The sequence below is a fragment of the Chelonia mydas genome, chromosome 4 (genome assembly GCF_015237465.2).
Source record: "Chelonia mydas isolate rCheMyd1 chromosome 4, rCheMyd1.pri.v2, whole genome shotgun sequence".
NCBI classification, from domain to species: domain Eukaryota; kingdom Metazoa; phylum Chordata; order Testudines; family Cheloniidae; genus Chelonia; species Chelonia mydas.
Window position 1 is genome coordinate 79,393,686 of NC_057852.1, and position 18,435 is coordinate 79,412,120.

The window sequence follows — 18,435 nt, forward strand, 5'->3', positions numbered from 1 at the left end:
GTTCTCACAGATTAATATTTGTGAAGCTGTGGTTCTCCTTGCTGTCCCTAGCATAGAGTGATGGGGTAATTATGTGCCCTGTGATGTCACATGGTATGTTGGAGGGTGTCGGTAGGTAGCAGTGACCATGGAGTTCTTCAAGGGCTGCACAGGGTGGAAGTCTGGGATGTTTGGACCTGTAGGTCAACCTGCATTTGGGTTTGCAGCCTGAGAGGACCTGAAGGTGGCAAAGTAGGAAAATGTCTTTAGTGAGGGGCATGATAATATCAGGAAGTGGAGTGAAACAGGACACTTGCTTATAATAGAGCAGTTTGTATTCTGTGGGATTAATGTTTTTGAAGTGATCAATATTTATTATTGAATATTCCCTTTTGTCATTTGATATGGAGTTATTGTACCTTTAACTGATAAATCTTTAGCTGATAAAACTTTAATCTTGAAGTGAGCCAAGAGTTTTAATGATCTTCTTGTATGTATAATGGAATTGCAGTGTTTAGGTTTCAGATTGGATAGCTTTGCCATGGGGATGACTGAAGAGAACATCAGCTTTCCTCTCCTTTATTATTATAACTTGGTGCAAGCTAACACAGCATTAAGCAGCCAGGAAATGCTAAAGTTAAGGTTGAAAATGCTGCTGTAATTCTGCCCCCTTACATATCTGCATTAAGGCAATCTTATATCATGTGAATCACACTTCTTTCTTGCAATATAATAACTTTTCTACAATCTTGCCTCTCAAAGCCCATGTAAGTATGACTTTAAGGAGTGTTTACCTTGTGCATTTAACAGCATTTTTTGTAGTCAGGTTCACTTTTTCCCATGTTGTTTGTGTGGATAAACAGTCCTCCATTAGATTGCTAATGGCAGAAAAAACACAAATATGCGTTAAGAAAAATAATTTAACCTTTTACTCAGCAGAGGTGGGGAGAAAACCCTTTTAAAACATTAGGAAAATGTGATTGTAAAACCACAAAAAAATGGTAGAGGGACTCCAGAACAGGTGTAATGCTGGTGCCTGAAAGTGCTTTTAATTAACTTTTTTGAAATAAACTAGATTTCAAGTGGTCTGTGCTCCTTTAAGGGCTTTATATGGACCCAGTTATTTATAGCAGAACCTTAGCTGTAATTCAGGTGGAAGGCTTTTCCTAAAACATCAAGGTATTTTATCAGTTCAGAAGACAATGCCAACTGTTTAGAAACTTTTTGAATGTATACTACTATATTACCTACTGTGCATTAGTTGCTTATTTTGAAGTTGGTCTGTTAAACAATATTTAATACACCCTAAAATAATGAAGAAATGCTTTTATAAAAATAAACTACTCCACACGCCTACTAGTCAAAGCTTAGTTGTCATTTTAAGTTAACAAGGTAATAAAATGAACTCTTTAAAAAAAGAAAAAAGAAAAAAAAAAAGCATGTAGTACCAAAGCTGCAACGTTGGATCCCTTTTAATTTCTTTGAGACAGCTAAACCAACTGAAGAAACTGTGGAGTATCCAAGCTATTTATACTGGCTTCCCAGCTTCTTCCTCCTGACTTATCTTTTTGTGGAGGGACTAGCCCTACAGTCTAGACTTAAACTAGAACTCTGAATTACAAATAAAACCAAAATTGTAGACACACCAAAAGTGACTAGCACACTGAAGTCTATTCACTTGGCAAATTTAATTCATTTAACTAAACTGAAGCTTTTAAAACTATATATTTTTAAGAAACCACACAGATAGAAGATCCCCGAAAACAATGGAGGCAAGAACAAGAGCGAATGCTAAAAGACTATCTCATGGTAGCGCAGGATGCGCTCAGTACCCAGAAGGAGCTGTACCAGGTGAAAGAACAGAGATTGGCACTTGCCCTGGATGAGTATGTACGTCTGAATGATGCCTACAAAGAAAAATCAAGCTCTCGTACAAGCTGTAAGTACATTAGAAATGCGTACGCTGTAACTCCTTTGATCGTGTTCTGTAATGGCTCTTGTTCTGCAATTCAAGATTAGTCCTCAGTGTTTTGGGCCCATGGCTGTTTTTCTGACGGCCTTTCCACTTTTTGCTCCTCAAGGCAACTGTGTTCTGCTGCAGAGAGCTCTGGTCTGTCCAACGCAGTTGAACTCCTACAGAAATTTGGGCCAGGCATTTGGCTCTGGAATCTGTTCCTTCATATGGTTTGCTGGAACCTAGATTAGGTGGGTTGGTGTTCTAAGGATACAGGATCACTTGTTCCTTTTTGGCATGCAGCCACCAGGTAGTCAGTATGTAAACAGGTGTCAATGATAGATGGAGCAGTAGATTTCACTGCTTGCTATTGGTAACAGTTTATTTTAATTTTTGCAAAATATGTGCCGATATAAGGCATGGGGTTCAATAAAAATAAGTGAGATCATTTTGGTTTAAATCCTCAGAACAAAGGAGGGAACCTGGTGGCCAGTAGAGTGTGTTTGAGAGATCTGTGTTTGGGTTGTTGACCAAATATCTTACTCTAGGGTGGGTAGTGTTTAAAAAGCAAGCTCAACTCCTGAAGAGAAGAGTAGGGGGTCTCGGGCTGTAGGGTTGCCAGGTATCCAGTTTTCGACCGGAATGTTAGAAGTCTGGTTGGCCGTCCACAGCAGGCTCTGTGCGACTCCCAGGAAGCTGCCGGCATCTCCCTCTGGCTCCTAAGTGCAGGGGCAGCCAGGGAGGAACCACGGCCAATGGGAACTGCAGTGGCGACGCCTGTATGCAGGGGCAGCATGCAGAGCTGCCTGGCCATGCCCCTGCCTAGGAGCAAGAGGGAGATACCTGCAGCTTCCTGGGAGCTGCCTGAGGTAAATGCCACCCAGAACCTGAACCCCCTCTGGTGCCCCAACCCCCTGCCCCAGCCCTGAGCCCCCTCCTGCACCCTAAGTCCTTCATCCCACACCCCCAGCCCAGAGCCCCTTCCTGCACCCTTAACCCCTCATTTCTGGCCCCCACCAAGGGGGGCCAAAACCCCCAGCCCAAAGCCCATACCCCCTCCCACACCCTGGCCCCATCCTGGAGCCCCCTCCCACACTCCAACCCCCTCAGCCCCAGCTAGGAGCCCCCTCCTGCACCCCAGAGCCTGCACCCCCACCCCCATCATCCCAACCCTGTGCCCCAGCCCGGTGAAAGTGAGTGAGTGAGGGTGGGGGAGAGCGAACAACAGAGGGAGCGGGAATGGAGTGAGTGGGGGGTGGGGCCTCGGGGAAGGGTGGGGCAAGGGTATTCAGTTTTCTGCAAATAGAAAGTGGGCAACCCTAGTCTCAGCCAGCTGAATAAACCCACCTTCCAGAAAACCTATTTGTTGTGAGAGCTCCTTGAGCTCTGAAGATTCCCTCCCCAACAAAGTGTGCTGCCCAGCTAGAAGATTGGTGGCCAGGTGTTGAAAGCAGGGGGAAATGAGGACTTGCCTTGGGTTCCATCCTAGACGAAGAACTTCTCCTCCCTTAAATTTTTGAACTCACCCAAATGATGTTAGCAAAAGTAGACGAAAATGTGTTGAGAATTCATTAATTATTGTCACACAGAGATGCTGACTGTACTGTAATGAGAGGTACACCTTAAAAAATGAATATCCATTTTATTTGCACTATTATGTTAACCTCACAGTTTTGGCGCTAAGTGAACTCTTCAAGATTTAATGGTTGAAAGTAGTTAAATTTTTTTCTTTTTCTTTTTCTTTTTTAAATAAGTATTCTCAGGCTCCTCATCCAGCACAAAATATGACCCTGACATTCTGAAGGCGGAAATCTCCACTACAAGATTAAGGGTAAGAATACTTAATTTAGTTCCAGTGGAATTCTGCACATAAGGTTCGTGACTGCAGTGTGCTGAGCTTGGGCTAGCAGAGGTTCAGATTTAGGTCTTTTACACCCAGACATTGAAACCACCCAGCATTCTGGCTAAATGCTACTCAAGCATTTAATTAAACTGTTAGCCAAATCATCCTAAAAATCAATCCAATTAATTTTTAAAGGGAACACACTTAACTTTGAGAAATATATTCATTGGTTTAAATATGCCTCATAATTTATTTCACCTAGAAAATAATTCAGTAATTGATTGATTCCTCTTTAAAGGCGAAAGCTGGGAAAGGAGAGGGAAAAATCCTTTAAAAGTGCCTAGTATGTGGAGCAACACCCTGTGCTTAATTTAAAATGAGATCCTTTTATTTCTAAAATCAACTTTGGGGCTCTCACAGCAGAATTGGTTTTAAAGTTGTAATGACCAGGATAATTTGAGACTTGTTTTAATCTGCAGATACAAAGTAGTGAACTGCTTCTGTACACAACTACTAAAAGCTTTCTGCATATTATAGGCATTGGATTTGGTTATCTTTTTAATAATATGAAAAATAAATAGTTTGATTTATATATTACGCTCTCATGAATTAACCTTAAATAAGGGGGGAAATGGTGTAGAATAAATTTAAAATCTAAGTAGGAGGAGGGAGTTCCGTTATGTGAACTGTGGCAAACACTGCATTTTGGACAATTTGGATTGTCCATTTGGTACTGAATTTTTTGTCTTGTCAAAACTTGGTGCTTGAATTGGTGCTAGAGATACATAGTTCTGTATGCATAGAATTTACACAAGGGGTGCCAGTTATAGAGCTTTCAGTGTCCCCTGCTGGACAATTCCCAGCATTTACAGCAGCCCCAAAGTTATGTCTCCTCTTTGTATGTAGTCAAAATCACAATTTAGTGTTATCAACAGCCAATATTTGGAAGAATTATGACATCACATGTTTAACTTATTTTTTCACATTAACATTTAACACACACACCATACTGCAGTAAATTTGCTTCCCAGATCATGCGCACCCTTCCCACTCCTCTACCAGGTTCATTATTGCCAGTTACTTAATTTTTAGGGAGTGGCTGGCCAGCAGATTACAGAACATATTTCAGCAGCAAGTTTCAGGAACCCTTGAAGAGGTGGGAGCCCTCTGGGAAGAGGGATTTAAGCCTGTAGGAGAGTCTAACAGGACAACAAGGCCAGGGATGGGAGAAGAACAAGAGCTTCTAAAATAAATATGATGGGGAGGACAAATGATTGCCTCTACATGTGGATGGCTCCCTTTAGGAATGGCTAAGGCATTTAACCATATTTATTTCCAGAAAACTGGCAGAAAGCTAATGTTTGTACCAATATTTAAAAAGGGTAAACAGGATGACCTGGGTAATTATAGGTCTGTCAGTCTGATGATTCCAAGCAAGATAATGGAGCAGCTGATACGGGACTGGATTAATAGAGAATTTGAGGAGGGTAACATAATTATATGTCAGTCACCATGGGAAAACAGATCTGTCAAACTAATGTGAGATCTTTTTTGATGTGAACACAGGTTTGGTTGATAAAGGTAATAGTGTTGATGTAATGTACTTGGACTTCTGTGAGGTGTTTGACTTGTACTGCATGACATTTTTTGAGTAAAAAAACAAAACAAAACCTTGATATAAAATTTACATGGCACACATTAAATGGAGTAAAAGCTGGCTGACTGATAGGTCTCAAAATGTAATTGTAAGCAGGGAATCATCATCAAATAGGTGTGTTTCCAGTGGGGTCCCATGGGGTTTGTTCTTGGCCTTACACTATCTAACGTTTTATATTTTAATTACCTGTAAGAAAACATTAAGTCACCACTGATAAAGTTTGCAGATGACAACAGTTGGGGTACTGGTAAATAATAAAGAGGACAGATTGCTTGGTAAGCTGGGAGCAAGCAAACAATGTGTATTTTAATATGGCTAAATGTAAACATATACATCTAGGCACAAAGAATGTGAGCAATACTTAAAGGTTGAAGGACTGTATGCTGGGAAGCAGTACTCTGAAAAAGATTTGGGGGTCATGGTGGATAATCAACTGAACACAAGCTCCCAGTGCGATGCTATGGCCAAGAGAGCTAATGCCATCCATGGATGCATAAGCGGGGAACCTCAAGTAGGAATAGAGGTTACTTTACCTCTGTATTTGACACTGGTACGACCACTGCTGGAATACTGTGTCCAGCTCTGGTGCCCACAATTCAAGGAAGATGCTGATGAATTAGAGAGCGTTTAGAGAAGCGTCATGAGAATGTTTATAAGATTAGAAAACATGCCTTATTGGTGATTACACTCTGGGACAGAGGTGGGCAAACTATGGCCTGCGGGCCACATCTGCCTGGTCCCTGAGCTCCTGGCCCAGGAGTCTAGTCTCCGGCCCCTCCCCTGCTGTCCTCCCTCCCCGGCAGTCTCACCTCGCAGCTCTGCTGGCACAATGCTCAGGGTGGCAAGCTCCTGGGGCAACGCAGCTGCAGAGCCCAGCCTGACCCGGTGCTCTGAGCTGCGCTATGCGTGTCTGGCTGCAGCCACTGGTGCTCCAGGCAGCGCAGGAAGGGGGCAGGGAGTGGGGGGGTTGGATAAAGGGCAGGGGAGTTCGGTGCGGGGGGGGCGTGGACAGGGGTCGGGGCGGTCAGAGGGCAGGGAACAGGGGGTTGAATGGGGGTAGGGGTCCCGGGAGGGGCAGTCAGGAAGGAGCGGGGTTGGATGGGGCGGTGGTGGGCAATCAGGGGCAGGGGTTCTGGGGGCAGTCAGGGGATGGGGGGGGTGGGGGGGGTTGAATGGGGGCAGTCGTCCTGGGGGGGCAGTCAGGAATGAGAGGAAGGGTTGGATGGGGTGGCGGGGGGCAGTCAGGGGTGGAGGTTCTGGGGGCGGTCAGGGGACAGGGAGTGGGGAGGATGGGGCAGGGGTCCAGGGGGGCCGTCAGGGAACGGGAGGGTTGGATAGGGCAGGAGTCGGGGGGTGGGGGGTGTTGGATAGGAGGTGGCGGCCGGGCCACATCTGGCTGTTTGGGGAGGCCCAACTAACCAGCCCTCCAAAAATTTCCGAAACCCGATGCGGACCTCAGGCCAAAAAGTTTGTGCCCGCCCCTGCTCTAGGAGCTCAGTCTATTTAGCTTAACAAAGAGAATGTTTCTCCCTATTAATATTTAAATGCTGGGGGAGACGGGGTTAGCACTGAAAAGCCTAGCTGAAGAAGAGATTTGAACGTGAAGAGGAAGGTTGCTGTTGAACAAGGAGGGAGTTCAAATCATAGGCATGGAAGAAGGCTTGAAGATGGAGTAAGGAGAGGGGACAAAAGGACTGTCAGGCAGGAAGCTTAGAGAGAAGTATGGGCCATGGGACAGAGGGTGTAAAATGAAGCAAGTGCAGAGGTGTGTGGGGGATGAGGGAGTTGTACAAAGTCTTGACGAAGAGGACAAGAATAGAATGCCTTAATGTAAGCAGAGTGCAGTAAACAAACAGAGGTCATGCTTCATCATGTAGGTCACATTCTTCTGGGATAGCACACCTAAGATTATGTCTACACTGCAGATCTTACAGCAGCACAAAAGTGCTAGTGTAGACAGAGCCTAAGTCGCTGGTGTAACACTCGGTACAATGAAATGAAGATGAATTACAGCAGAGGATGTTTAGAAGGTGATCTTTAGGAACACTTACGAGTTGCTGGGGGATCCAGTCCTCAAGTTGAAATCTCCGTATGTCCTCTGAAATTACTTATACATTTACATTTTCGATCTGGAAGGCTAGCAGTTTTGTGGTTCTAGGGAAAGTGGGTATGGTTTTAATCTCTGTTATATAAAACATGAATGTGGTGTTGTAGCTGTTAGTTTTAAGGGTTTTTCCATCCCTTGACTGGAAGTTTTGAGTGAAATCATTCCTGGGGATTGGAATTTTTAGCTAGTTCTCAGTTTGTTTATAGTTGGGGAAATGTCTTGCTAGTCAGATGGAGGGTAGCAGATGAGAGCTTTAATGTCCCTTTGATGCGGTCAGTGAATTGGATTGTAAGATATCATGACAGAAATGTACATTAGGCTTGCTATAGCCACTCCCTTTATCACGTTAAATTTATAACGTGGTCAAATAATTAGATTTCTATCAAAGGAAGCAGTTACAAATTGTATTTCCAAAAAAGATGAGTCCAGCCCAACTTCCTATATTTAGATAAAGAAAAAAAAAAAAAGCTTGAAACCATTTATTTCTACTAAGGAAAAAGACATGAGCCAAAAATTTCACGCTTGGATGCCTAAAATTAAGCTCAAGATGTATGTAGGCACCCAAATAAACACCTAAATCTTCAGAAGCACTGAGCACCCAGAAGCTCCAGTTTTTTGAACATGTTCTCAAAAATACAAATTTTGGGATATAATTTCTTTTCTGCTAAGATATCCACTCCAGTTCTCTATTGTAACAAAACCCATAGTTAATCATCAAAATTATATTAAAAGTAACTAGAAATTTTTGACACAACCAAGTTTTTACCATTTTCTCCTGGCAAGGAAGTGAACCCACTAAAGGTGGCATCCCGCTACTTTTGTCTACCACCACTTTCCCGGTACCCTTCTTGTGACTTACAGCGGTCTAATCTCACATTGTAAATTCCTTGGAGTAAGGGCCTTGTCTTTTTCATTTTCCTTGTAAAGCAGCAACTCTACCTGTGGTACCATAAATAAAGAATAGACAATGGTGGTATAGAAAGACTATATCTGCATTAGTTTAGGATGTCTGTGCTACTTATTTCAGAGTAGCAGCTGTGTTAGTCTGTATTCGCAAAAAGAAAAGGAGTACTTGTGGCACCATAGAGACTAACAAATTTATTTGAGCATAAGCTTTTGTGAGCTACAGCTCACTTCATTGGATGCATCCGAAAGCTTATGCTCAAATAAATTTGTTAGTCTCTATGGTGCCACAAGTACTCCTTTTCTTTTTGTGCTACTTATGAGTGCTAAAGTCATGATTTATAGAGGTCATTCTAACTTAATGAGTGCCAAAAAAACCTTAATATGAAACCATCCTGTATTCTATTTGCCCTGATACAAAGCCCATTGCAATAAATGGAAAGAATTGACTTTCATGAGTTTTGAATCAGACACTATTTGCTACACTTCACAGAAAAGAAAATTAAGGCTGCTTTGAGGGGCAAAAAATGTAATGGGTTATTTTTTTTATATCGCTTATGAGTCAACTATATGGTCCATAGTAGATGAAGAAGAGAAATATTATTGAATACAGTTTTTGAAAGCTTTAAAAGTTACATAAATAACTACATAAATACAAAATAATGTTGTAATTTTAAATATCCTCTATCTCATGACCTTCCAGGGCTGGGAGCAAGTGCTGTGTGTTTCACTGGAAAGGGGAGAAGCTCCATTTTCCAAATGAGACAGCACTGATTTCTAGCCCATCTGATTTGTATATTGAACCTTAAACTGGTCACTGGTGCAAGACTGAATATTGTATATCCTGGGCTTCTGGCAAATGTAATATTGAGGCTTAAAGTCCATCATGGCAGGGGAAGCAGGAAATATTTGGCAGGGTTTTCATTTTCAAATAACAATTTTTTAAAAAGTTAAAAGTAGTCCCAAGGCAGATTGGCTAGTGTGCAGAGTGGACGTAAGGCTGTCAGAGGTGTCATAAGTGCAATTTATCACAAGACTCCACAATTTCATGTGGGTATTACTGCCACAATGACATCTGTAATGTGTTAAGTAATTATTACTTACGTTAAAGGGAAACTGTCCCATAGCTGGCCTCCACAGTTAGGTTTAGTTTATTTGGAAAGTTTTGACATGACATTTAAAAACTGTTCCAACAGAGCTTTTTGTTTTCACTGACAGACATTTTTGGATGGCACATCCCAATCTGTCTATATTTGAAATAGCAACATTAGGGTGAAAAAATAGGAATATTCCTTTAATCCCCATTGGACTGAGGAGATTTTTATTTTTTTGGTTAGAGTAGGAAAAATGTTCTCCTCAAATGTTCCTCCTAAAGAAATATAGTTGGTGTGTATTCGTTTGTAGCCAAAACAGACCAGCCTTGTGATTGAGAATCTAGAAACTGATTTGTGTAGAAACAAAAGTGAAATTGACTATTCTGTTCTTGTTTCCAGGCTGAGTGAAATGCAAAAAGTAAACAGCCTAAACAGACAAGCCAACATACCAGTTTTATAAAAAGGAACAGTTCATGAGGAGACTAGGAACACTTTCTCTTCTGACTCTATTGAAATATAACCAGCTGAGAGCTTCTTGGAATGATCAAGTGAAAATATTATAATAGAAAACTTAAAAAAATCTGACTGGCTCTCTAAAATAGTTACCATGCATGCTTAACTAGAGAAAAGTAAATTACATTTTTAAATTCTCTCAGGTTTAGTAACCTAGTGTCAATGCTAATAAGAAATGTGTTTTAATCTGATGTTGTCCCTTTAACACAGAGGTAAATTGCACACAGACATCAAGAGGATAACAGAATGCCTTTTTTTTTTATATAAGTGCTAAAAAGCATCACACACAGCAATTTACCTTTTTTTCCTATCTAATATAGAGTCTGTATTAATTGTTGGAAACCATGTGTTACACTATTTAACTATTTTCTAATTCTTGCTTTGATTTCACACAAAAGGTTAAGAAGCTGAAGAGGGAACTCTTTCATATGAAGCAAGAACTGCTCTATAAAGAACAGGGCTTTGAAACATTGCAACAGTGAGTATAAGAAAATAATTGAAATTAACTTAAATAATTCATTCTACTTGTTAGGACTAAACCGAATACCATTATGATTGCACAGATTTGCAGTGAAAAGACTAGGAATAAGAAAATGGCTGGAAAGAATCTACCAAAAATAAACTGTTTCCAAAGGGCTAAAGCTTTTTTTATTAGGCTCCAGAGAATCGATAGAAACCACAAACCTGCTTTGGGAGTAAAAAAAAAAAAAGGCAGTAAAACGAGTTCCATTGCATATGTAACTTGCCCATTACACCAGAGAGTGTTGGAAGAGGGTGGGAAGGAGTCTTTGTCGTAAGTCCCGTAAGAAGTGCAGTTAGATCCTGGCTGCCCCCTCAGCTGGAATGGAGAGAGAGGTCTGCTACTATAAGGAGGTATGAACAGTGCACAGCAGAGAAAAGCTCAAAATGAGTTGCAGTTTTGGGAGTTAAGGGAGATCTCGCCTTTTTAAACTGATCACTCTTGAGCCCTGCACCATGAATCTTCTCAGGCTTGATCTACACTACAGAGTTTGGTCGCTGTAAGGCAGCTTACGTTGACCTAATTATGTCAGCGTCTCCACAACGGTGCTGCTTCCACTGAAGTAAGCGGCCCACTGCACCGACATAACTCCACCTCCACAAGAGGTATAGTGCTTATGTCGATGTAGTTAGGGCAACACAGTGTCTCTGTAGACATGGGGTTACTTATATCGGCTGTTATATCGGGCACTGGCAGCCTGAGCTGTCAGGGAGTGTAGGCTCACCCCTCCTGCTGCCGCCTCCCAGTGAGGGATTGCAGGGGTCGGAAGCTGGGGGACCTCCAGCTGTGAGGCCCCTGCCGGAGTCTAAACATGAAATAATAGTAGCCAGGAAACAGACAAAAATGGCAATTTCGCTGCTGCTAGGCTTCCTGCTGTGAAATTGCAGTCTGCTCCGGCTCACAGATACGAACCCGGTACCTGGCTGACAGCTCGGGCTGTCGCGTTAGGATATCCCAGTGGTGAGCCTAACAGCTGGAGACAGGGGGGAAACCTCTGTGAGCCCCATGCCTACGGCTGAGGATGTCAGCCAGAGGGCTTCAGGGCTCCAGCTGTCAGTGTCCCACAATGCCTGACTTTAATCAGTGGAAGTGCTCCTGGCTAGACTAACCTCACTAACTAGCGATGTGTTATTTTCCTTTAAAGTCAAGAATGTTACACGGGGTCTAAACCCTAAAATATATATGTTTATACCTTTATAAAATAAATACAAGGATTGGGACTTCTGCTTTCATGTGGGCTCATCCTGGGTATTATATTGATAAAACATCCAGTTGCACCACATAACCAGTTGTGTACGTACTCAGTATTGTGGATGTTGAAACAATTTCAGATAAGAAAAACTGACCTGTAGCTGTTAGGTACACATGGTGTCTTTGGTTCAATTATGTAATACACTTCACTGAGACATTGGACCTCCAGTCTACTTTGTGGTTTTTTCCCAGCCTCAATTCCACTGACTTCTGTAAAATTACAAAAAACTGTATCGAGATCCAACCCGCAGACTCAGCCTGGGTTACCCCTAGCAGCTCTATCTTCTCCCTACAGACCTGGGCTGGATCTGACTGATGTTCAAAATGTCTGCCAGTTTTACCCCTGGTGGAACTCACTACTGGTTGGTCAGGAGTTTCCAGCTGCTAGCTAAAGATGTATGTACGTGCAGGAAAGTCTGTTGTTATGAACAAAGCCTTCCATGCCGGCTTCAACACAGCTACTTAGCAGATTAACTTCCTGCACTCCCTCTAGTGTGTTAAATTATAACTACTTGTTCGCAGTTACTCACAGCACTATACTGCCACCTTGTCTGGGAATGTTTCCATATCAACTCAGAGCAGAGCAGAGACAGCAGCTGTAATTACAGCTGCTAAGGTTTTTGGAGGATCACCAGACAATAAGACAAAAATGAGGAGAAGGGAGTTACATAACCATACTCTAAAACAGCTCTATAAACTACCTAGGAGCAGGAAGTGGCATAGTTAGGCTAGTACTATGCACAGGAAAACAATGCAAGTTTGTATGTGTCATGGAAATGTATAGCAGTAATTGGAAAACATGTTAACATGTAGGTTAGCAAGGCCTCAGCCATAGATTGCATCAGTAAATAAAATAGTGCAACTTCTGAGCTGCCTGATGGGCTCTAAAGGTCTCATACTGCAAGGAGTTGATTTAATTCCATGGGAGTTGAGGATGCTCAGCACCTTGCATAGTCGGGCGGTAACAGCCTGGTTTTCAGAGGCTTGGAGCACTGGCAGCTGTGCTTCACTCCTGCAGGTCAGGCCCTAAGTGACTAAGCATTGCTCAGAACTATTACTAAAGAAACTGACAGCATGTTGTGACCTGGTACATACTGTAGTTGTCACCTTGCTAACAAACATATTTTTCCTGTCTAGTCTGAATACCATTTTATTAATACCATTATTTGTATTATGGTAATACTTAATGGTCCCAACTGAAACAGGGATCCTCTGGCTCTGAGTCAGGGGTGAAAATAACTTAAAGGACTTACCGGGACGCCGAAGTCCTAAGCAGGGGGCGTGGCCTCAACCGGAAGAGGCAGGGCCTTTAAATACCCGGGCCCTTTAAATCAAGATTTAAAGGCCCTGGGGCTGCGGCTGGGAGACCCAGGGCCTTTAAATCACCCCTGGAGCTACCAGATGCAGAGGCGGCTGGGGGCTCTGGGGCAATTTAAAGGGCCCAGGGCTCTGGCCACTGCTACCGCAGTGGAACTCCGGGCCCTTTAAATCGCTGATGCCCCTACCCCAGGGCTCCAGCAGCAGGGTTTGATCGGCAATTTAAAGGGCTCAGGGCTCCAGCCGCTGCACGGAGCCCTGGGCTCTTTAAATCGCCAGCCTGCGGAAGTCGGTCCGGTGCGGCATGGCGTACTGGCCCGGACCGGCTTAGTTTCACCTCTGCTCTGAATACAGGACAGTCACATAATAATAGATAGTCTTTGTCCTGAAGAACTTACAAAGGCACTGGAGAAGAGAATTATTATTCCTCGTTCACTGATAGTGAACTGAGGCACAGAGAGTGTGACTTGTTCAAGTTCACACACAAACTGGAAGAGCTGAGAATTGAACCCAGATCTCTCTGCTCCCCTGTGCAGTGTCAGGCTATCGTTGTGGCTTATTCTCCAAAAGTGTCTTAACTTGTTTTAACTAAAACATACTATAAACTACGTCCTGTGTAGTTTAATAGAACACTTTTACACAACCTGATTCTCTGGGATGGAAGAAATTCCTGGTTCAGGAAACTGCTAGCAAAAAAAAGTGAACACAACTGTTGCTGCTTCAGTCATAGTGCGATGAGAACGAAGGATGGGGTTGTAGCTCTAAAGAGAAACTAAATTATTTTCCTTTGTGTTGGCATATAGAGACCAAAGTCAAAGTAGGAGTGGAAGGCATTCAGCAGCTCATAATATCAGCTCCTTGAACTCTTTAATTGTGAATAAAAATGAGATATTAATTATTTAAATCTATAATAGGATGAGAGGAGGGAAAGGGAAAAGATAATTGCCCGGATTTATTTAACTATAAATTAAACTTCACTGGAGGGGCACTTTTAAAAAAAAATAAAAAAAATTCTGAATCTTAAAGTAATAAAAACTCATGCCACTGTCTCTGGATTAAAGGTTAGCCAAGCATGCTGGCTTTATTATATTAATGCAACAATGAAGTATTGTTTTAAAGCAGCTTGCTTGCAAGTAATTTTGATAGGACTCCAAAGCATGTTTGAGAAACTGTCAGCAGCATACCACAGGAAAACAATGGACATTTGTTGTAGAAATTCAGGCAGTCACTTCTGAACAGCACTAATCCATTAATTTAAAACAGGAAGACAGAATATTTTATGTGTCCGAGACTCTTCATGTCCATCTTAATTATATACAGAATAAAGAAGTTGCAGTTTGAATGTGGCACATCATTCTATTAAGCAGCATGCAGTTTATTACCTGACCACTCATTCATGGCTCTAGGCCATAGACATGTCCTATAGCTATTTGACCTTAGAAATGAGGTAATTCATGAAAAGTCAAGTGACAACTGGCAGTAAATGTCCCCCTGCTCATAAGAGTTTCTGATGTAAATTGGAAGCCAGTTTATTTTGTCTGTATAAAACGAGTGCTGAGTGGAAATGTTTCACAACCTCTTATCTTTATTTCTAAAGCCTATTCTTCCATCACCTCTCTGTTGGGTTATGGTCTCAGTGCTGTGGCACTGTATTCGAATCATGTGGGCTAATAACTAGATTGGGCCAAAACAAACATATATTTCCACTTCTGTAATGTGCACCCATTGCAATTTCCATGTGTGATAACTGCCTTTGTTTTATGGTGTAAGTGCTCTGGACAAAAAGAGCATTTTTCTGCTGTGCAATAAAAATGAGTCAAAAGGTAAATGTCATGTTTGGTTTGCTGTGGGTATTCATCTTTTGTTTACAGCTATGGAACAAAATTTTCAAAAAGATACACCCAAGTTTCTGTGCAGAATGTGTTATGCACACAGTTGTCAATTAAACAATTTGTGCAGCACTTGCAGATAAAACTGAATATTTGGCTTTGGCAATCCTTTCAGAAAATATGGTCTACCTTATTCCAGCATTTATAATTGTTGGCACTGGTTTTGTTTTTTTTCATTACCAAACGTTTTCACATGGGGGACAAAAACTTAGATTTGTGTGTGCAGACTGCATTTCTGCACACATATAGCCGATTTGCTTAGAATCATAGGACTGGAAGGGACCTCGAGAGGTCATCTAGTTCAGTCCCCTGCGCTCGTGGCAGGACTAAGTATTATATAGACCATCCCTGACAGGTGTTTGTTTAACCTGCTCTTAAAAATCTCCAGTGATGGAGAGTTTTTCCTAATGTCCACCCGAAACCTCCCTTGCTGCAACATAAGCCTATTGCTTCTTGTCCTATCCTCAGAGGTAAAGAGGAACAATTTTTTTCCCTCCTCATCCTAATAACCTCTTACGTACTTGAAAACTGTTATCATGTCTCCTCTCAGTCTTCTCTTTTCCAGACTACACAAACCCAATTTTTTTAATCTTCCCTTATAGGTCATGTTTACTAGACCTTTAAATCATTATTCTTGCTCTTCTCTGGACTTTCTCCAATTTGTCTACATCTTTCCTGAAATGTGGTGCCCAGAACTGGACACAATACTCCAGCTGAGGCCTAATACACAATACTAGGACACAATACTCCAGTGGGCACGGAGTAAAGCGGAAGAATTACTTCTCATGTGTTGCTTACAACACTCCTGCCAATACATCCCAGAATGATGTTTGCCTTTTTTGCAACAGTGTTATACTGTTGACTCGTATTTAGCTTGTGATCCACTATGACCCCCAGATCCCTTTGCACAGTACTCCTTCCTAGGCAGTCATTTCCCATTGTGTATGTATGCAACTGATTGTTCCTGCCTAAGAGGAGTTCTTTGCATTTATCCAGATTATTTTGAATTATAATCCTATCCTCCAAAGCACTTGCAACCCGTCCCAGATTGGTATCGTCTGCAGACTTTATAAGTGTACTCTCCTTGCCATTATCTAAATCATTGATGAAGATATTGAACAGAACCGGACCAAGAACTGATCCTTACAGGTCCCCACTCATTATGCCCTTCCAGCATGACTGTGAACCACTGATGACTACTCTCTGTGAACGGTTTTCCAGCCAGTTATGCACCCACCTTATAGTAGCTCCTTCTAGGTTTCTTTTGCCTAGTTTGTTTATTAGAAGGTCATACGAGACAGTATCAAAAGCTTTACTAAAGTCAAGATGTGCCACGTCTACTGCTTCCCCCCGTTAGCAAGGCTTGTTAATCTGTCAGAGAAAGCTGTCAGGTTGCTTTGACACAATTTTTTCTTGACAAATCCATGCTGACTGTTACTTATCACCTTCTAGATGTTTGCAAATTGATTGCTTTATTATTTGCTCGATTTATCTTTCTGGGTACAGAAATTAAGCTGACTGGTCTGTAATTCCCTGGGTTGTACTTATTTCCCTTTTTATAGGTTGGCGCTATATTTGCCTTTTTCCAGTCTTCTGGAATGTCTCCCGTCTTCCATGACTTTTCAAAGATAATCGCTAATGGCTCAGATATCTCCCCAGTCAGCTTCTTGAGTATTCTAGGATGCATTTCATCAGGCCCTGGTGGCTTGAAGACCTCTAACTTGTCTAAGTAATTTTAAACTTGTACAAATGCAGTTCCTTGCACAAAATCTTGAACATGAAAAATTATGGCTGCAATTCTAGCACCTGCTTTTGAAAACTGGATTTTAATGTCCAAAGTCAGAGGGAAAAATATAGTTCTCTAATATAAGTATTCTTGTAAGTAACTGTGCATGCACTGGATGCTCAGTATGACTTCTGATCATGGAAGTGTTTATGCATTCCTCACTCACATTCCTCACTCACAAGATTAACATCTTCAAGTGAAGATGGTGGACGATGAAAGAAGCAGAAAATGAATTGCATAAAAATGTATTCTCTACTAGGTGCTGATCTTTGTGAAGATGCCTGTTTCTGTTTAAATTCTGCGAGGCACAGCTGTAATAGTTTGCACAATGCTATGAAATATTCAGTAAAATAGTACTAGATAGGAGAAATGTGTTTTTATAAATGGCACTTGTTAAGGTAAACATGGCAAGACCAAATGAAATACCTTTTGTCTTTATGTTCTACGGAGTAAACATCTAAAATGAAAATAAACAAAAAAAACCCCACCAACTTTTAAAAATCATTGATATTCCAAGAATTGTTTGCTCTGTAAATTACCTACTGTATGGCATATGATGTCAATTCTCCAGAGATTCTGTGGGTAAAAGAGAGCCTGGAGATTGTCTGTCTGTGTGAACAGAACTGCTGCTGTTAACCATGGAATGCCTAAGAATAGGATGGATCAAGGGATGCTGAGCCCAAGCTTGGTGCTGTTATTTTCTGCTTACCTGTCAAAGTGCCGCAGCATGGATCTGGATATGTGGGGGAGATGAGCGGGACTGTGTAAAGTAACCAAACAAAAAATTCAGACTATACTGTGATCATTAACAGCAGCAAGAATTCATAATTCCTTCCCCTCCCTCCCCACAATTAAATATTCAGAAGTTAGTATTTTGTTTAAATTGCACCCAAAGGCTGTGTCTACACTAACAGAATTCAGAAAAAAAAATGTCATCAGTGCTACCACCAGTTCAGCTGTATTCATGTTAGTATCTGCAGGCGTCCTACTTTTATAGAAGACTCCATCAGCTTCTGATCTCTTTACTGTTGAGCCATTAACCTTGCTGCTGGAGTCTTGTCTGCACTCAGGATTCCAGTGCTATTGCTGAATTGGTGGTGCCACTCGGCATTTTTTCCCAAATTTGTCTAATGGGCACATATCTATAGAAACTCTCCAGCTTGGAACTGGATGTGGGATGGATTGATTTTTTTTTTTTCAGTGCATAAACCAAGGCTTACATGATAAACATTTTAATGAAAACTTCCTTTCCCTTTTCCTGTTAAGGTAAGTAGTTATTTTAATAAGGAAGCTGTCTCTCTCATCCCCCATTCTCTAGAAATGAACTGTTCCTAAAATGGACCAGCAAGGATCATTGTTTTCTTTTCTGTGTCAAGCATTCCCAATCTGTCTTTTTACAGAATTGATCAAAAAATGTCTGGAGGTCAGAGTGGGTATGAACTGAGTGAAGCCAAAGCCATTCTGAGCGAGCTGAAGTCTATCAGAAAGGCCATAAGCTCAGGAGAAAGAGAAAAACAAGATTTAATGCAGGTATTTGTATTGATTGATTGACGTCAACCCCTCAAGATAACAATTTCTTTTTTAAATCCTAACCTGATTTAGTGGTGTTAACTACTCTTCAC

General features: G+C 41.7%; 1 protein-coding gene across 5 annotated transcripts in view; it reads left to right on the forward strand.

The window, feature by feature from the left end:
• WWC2 (WW and C2 domain containing 2) overlaps window positions 1–18,435 on the forward strand; it is a 182,213-nt gene that overhangs the window by 96,779 nt on the left and 66,999 nt on the right. For all 5 annotated transcript variants that reach the window (XM_037897583.2, XM_043546031.1, XM_043546029.1 and 2 more), the window contains 4 exons: window positions 1,715–1,918; window positions 3,688–3,764; window positions 10,449–10,528; window positions 18,214–18,343. In XM_037897583.2, the coding sequence (XP_037753511.1) occupies window positions 1,715–1,918; window positions 3,688–3,764; window positions 10,449–10,528; window positions 18,214–18,343 (491 nt within the window). The remainder of the gene's footprint in view (window positions 1–1,714; window positions 1,919–3,687; window positions 3,765–10,448; window positions 10,529–18,213; window positions 18,344–18,435) is intronic.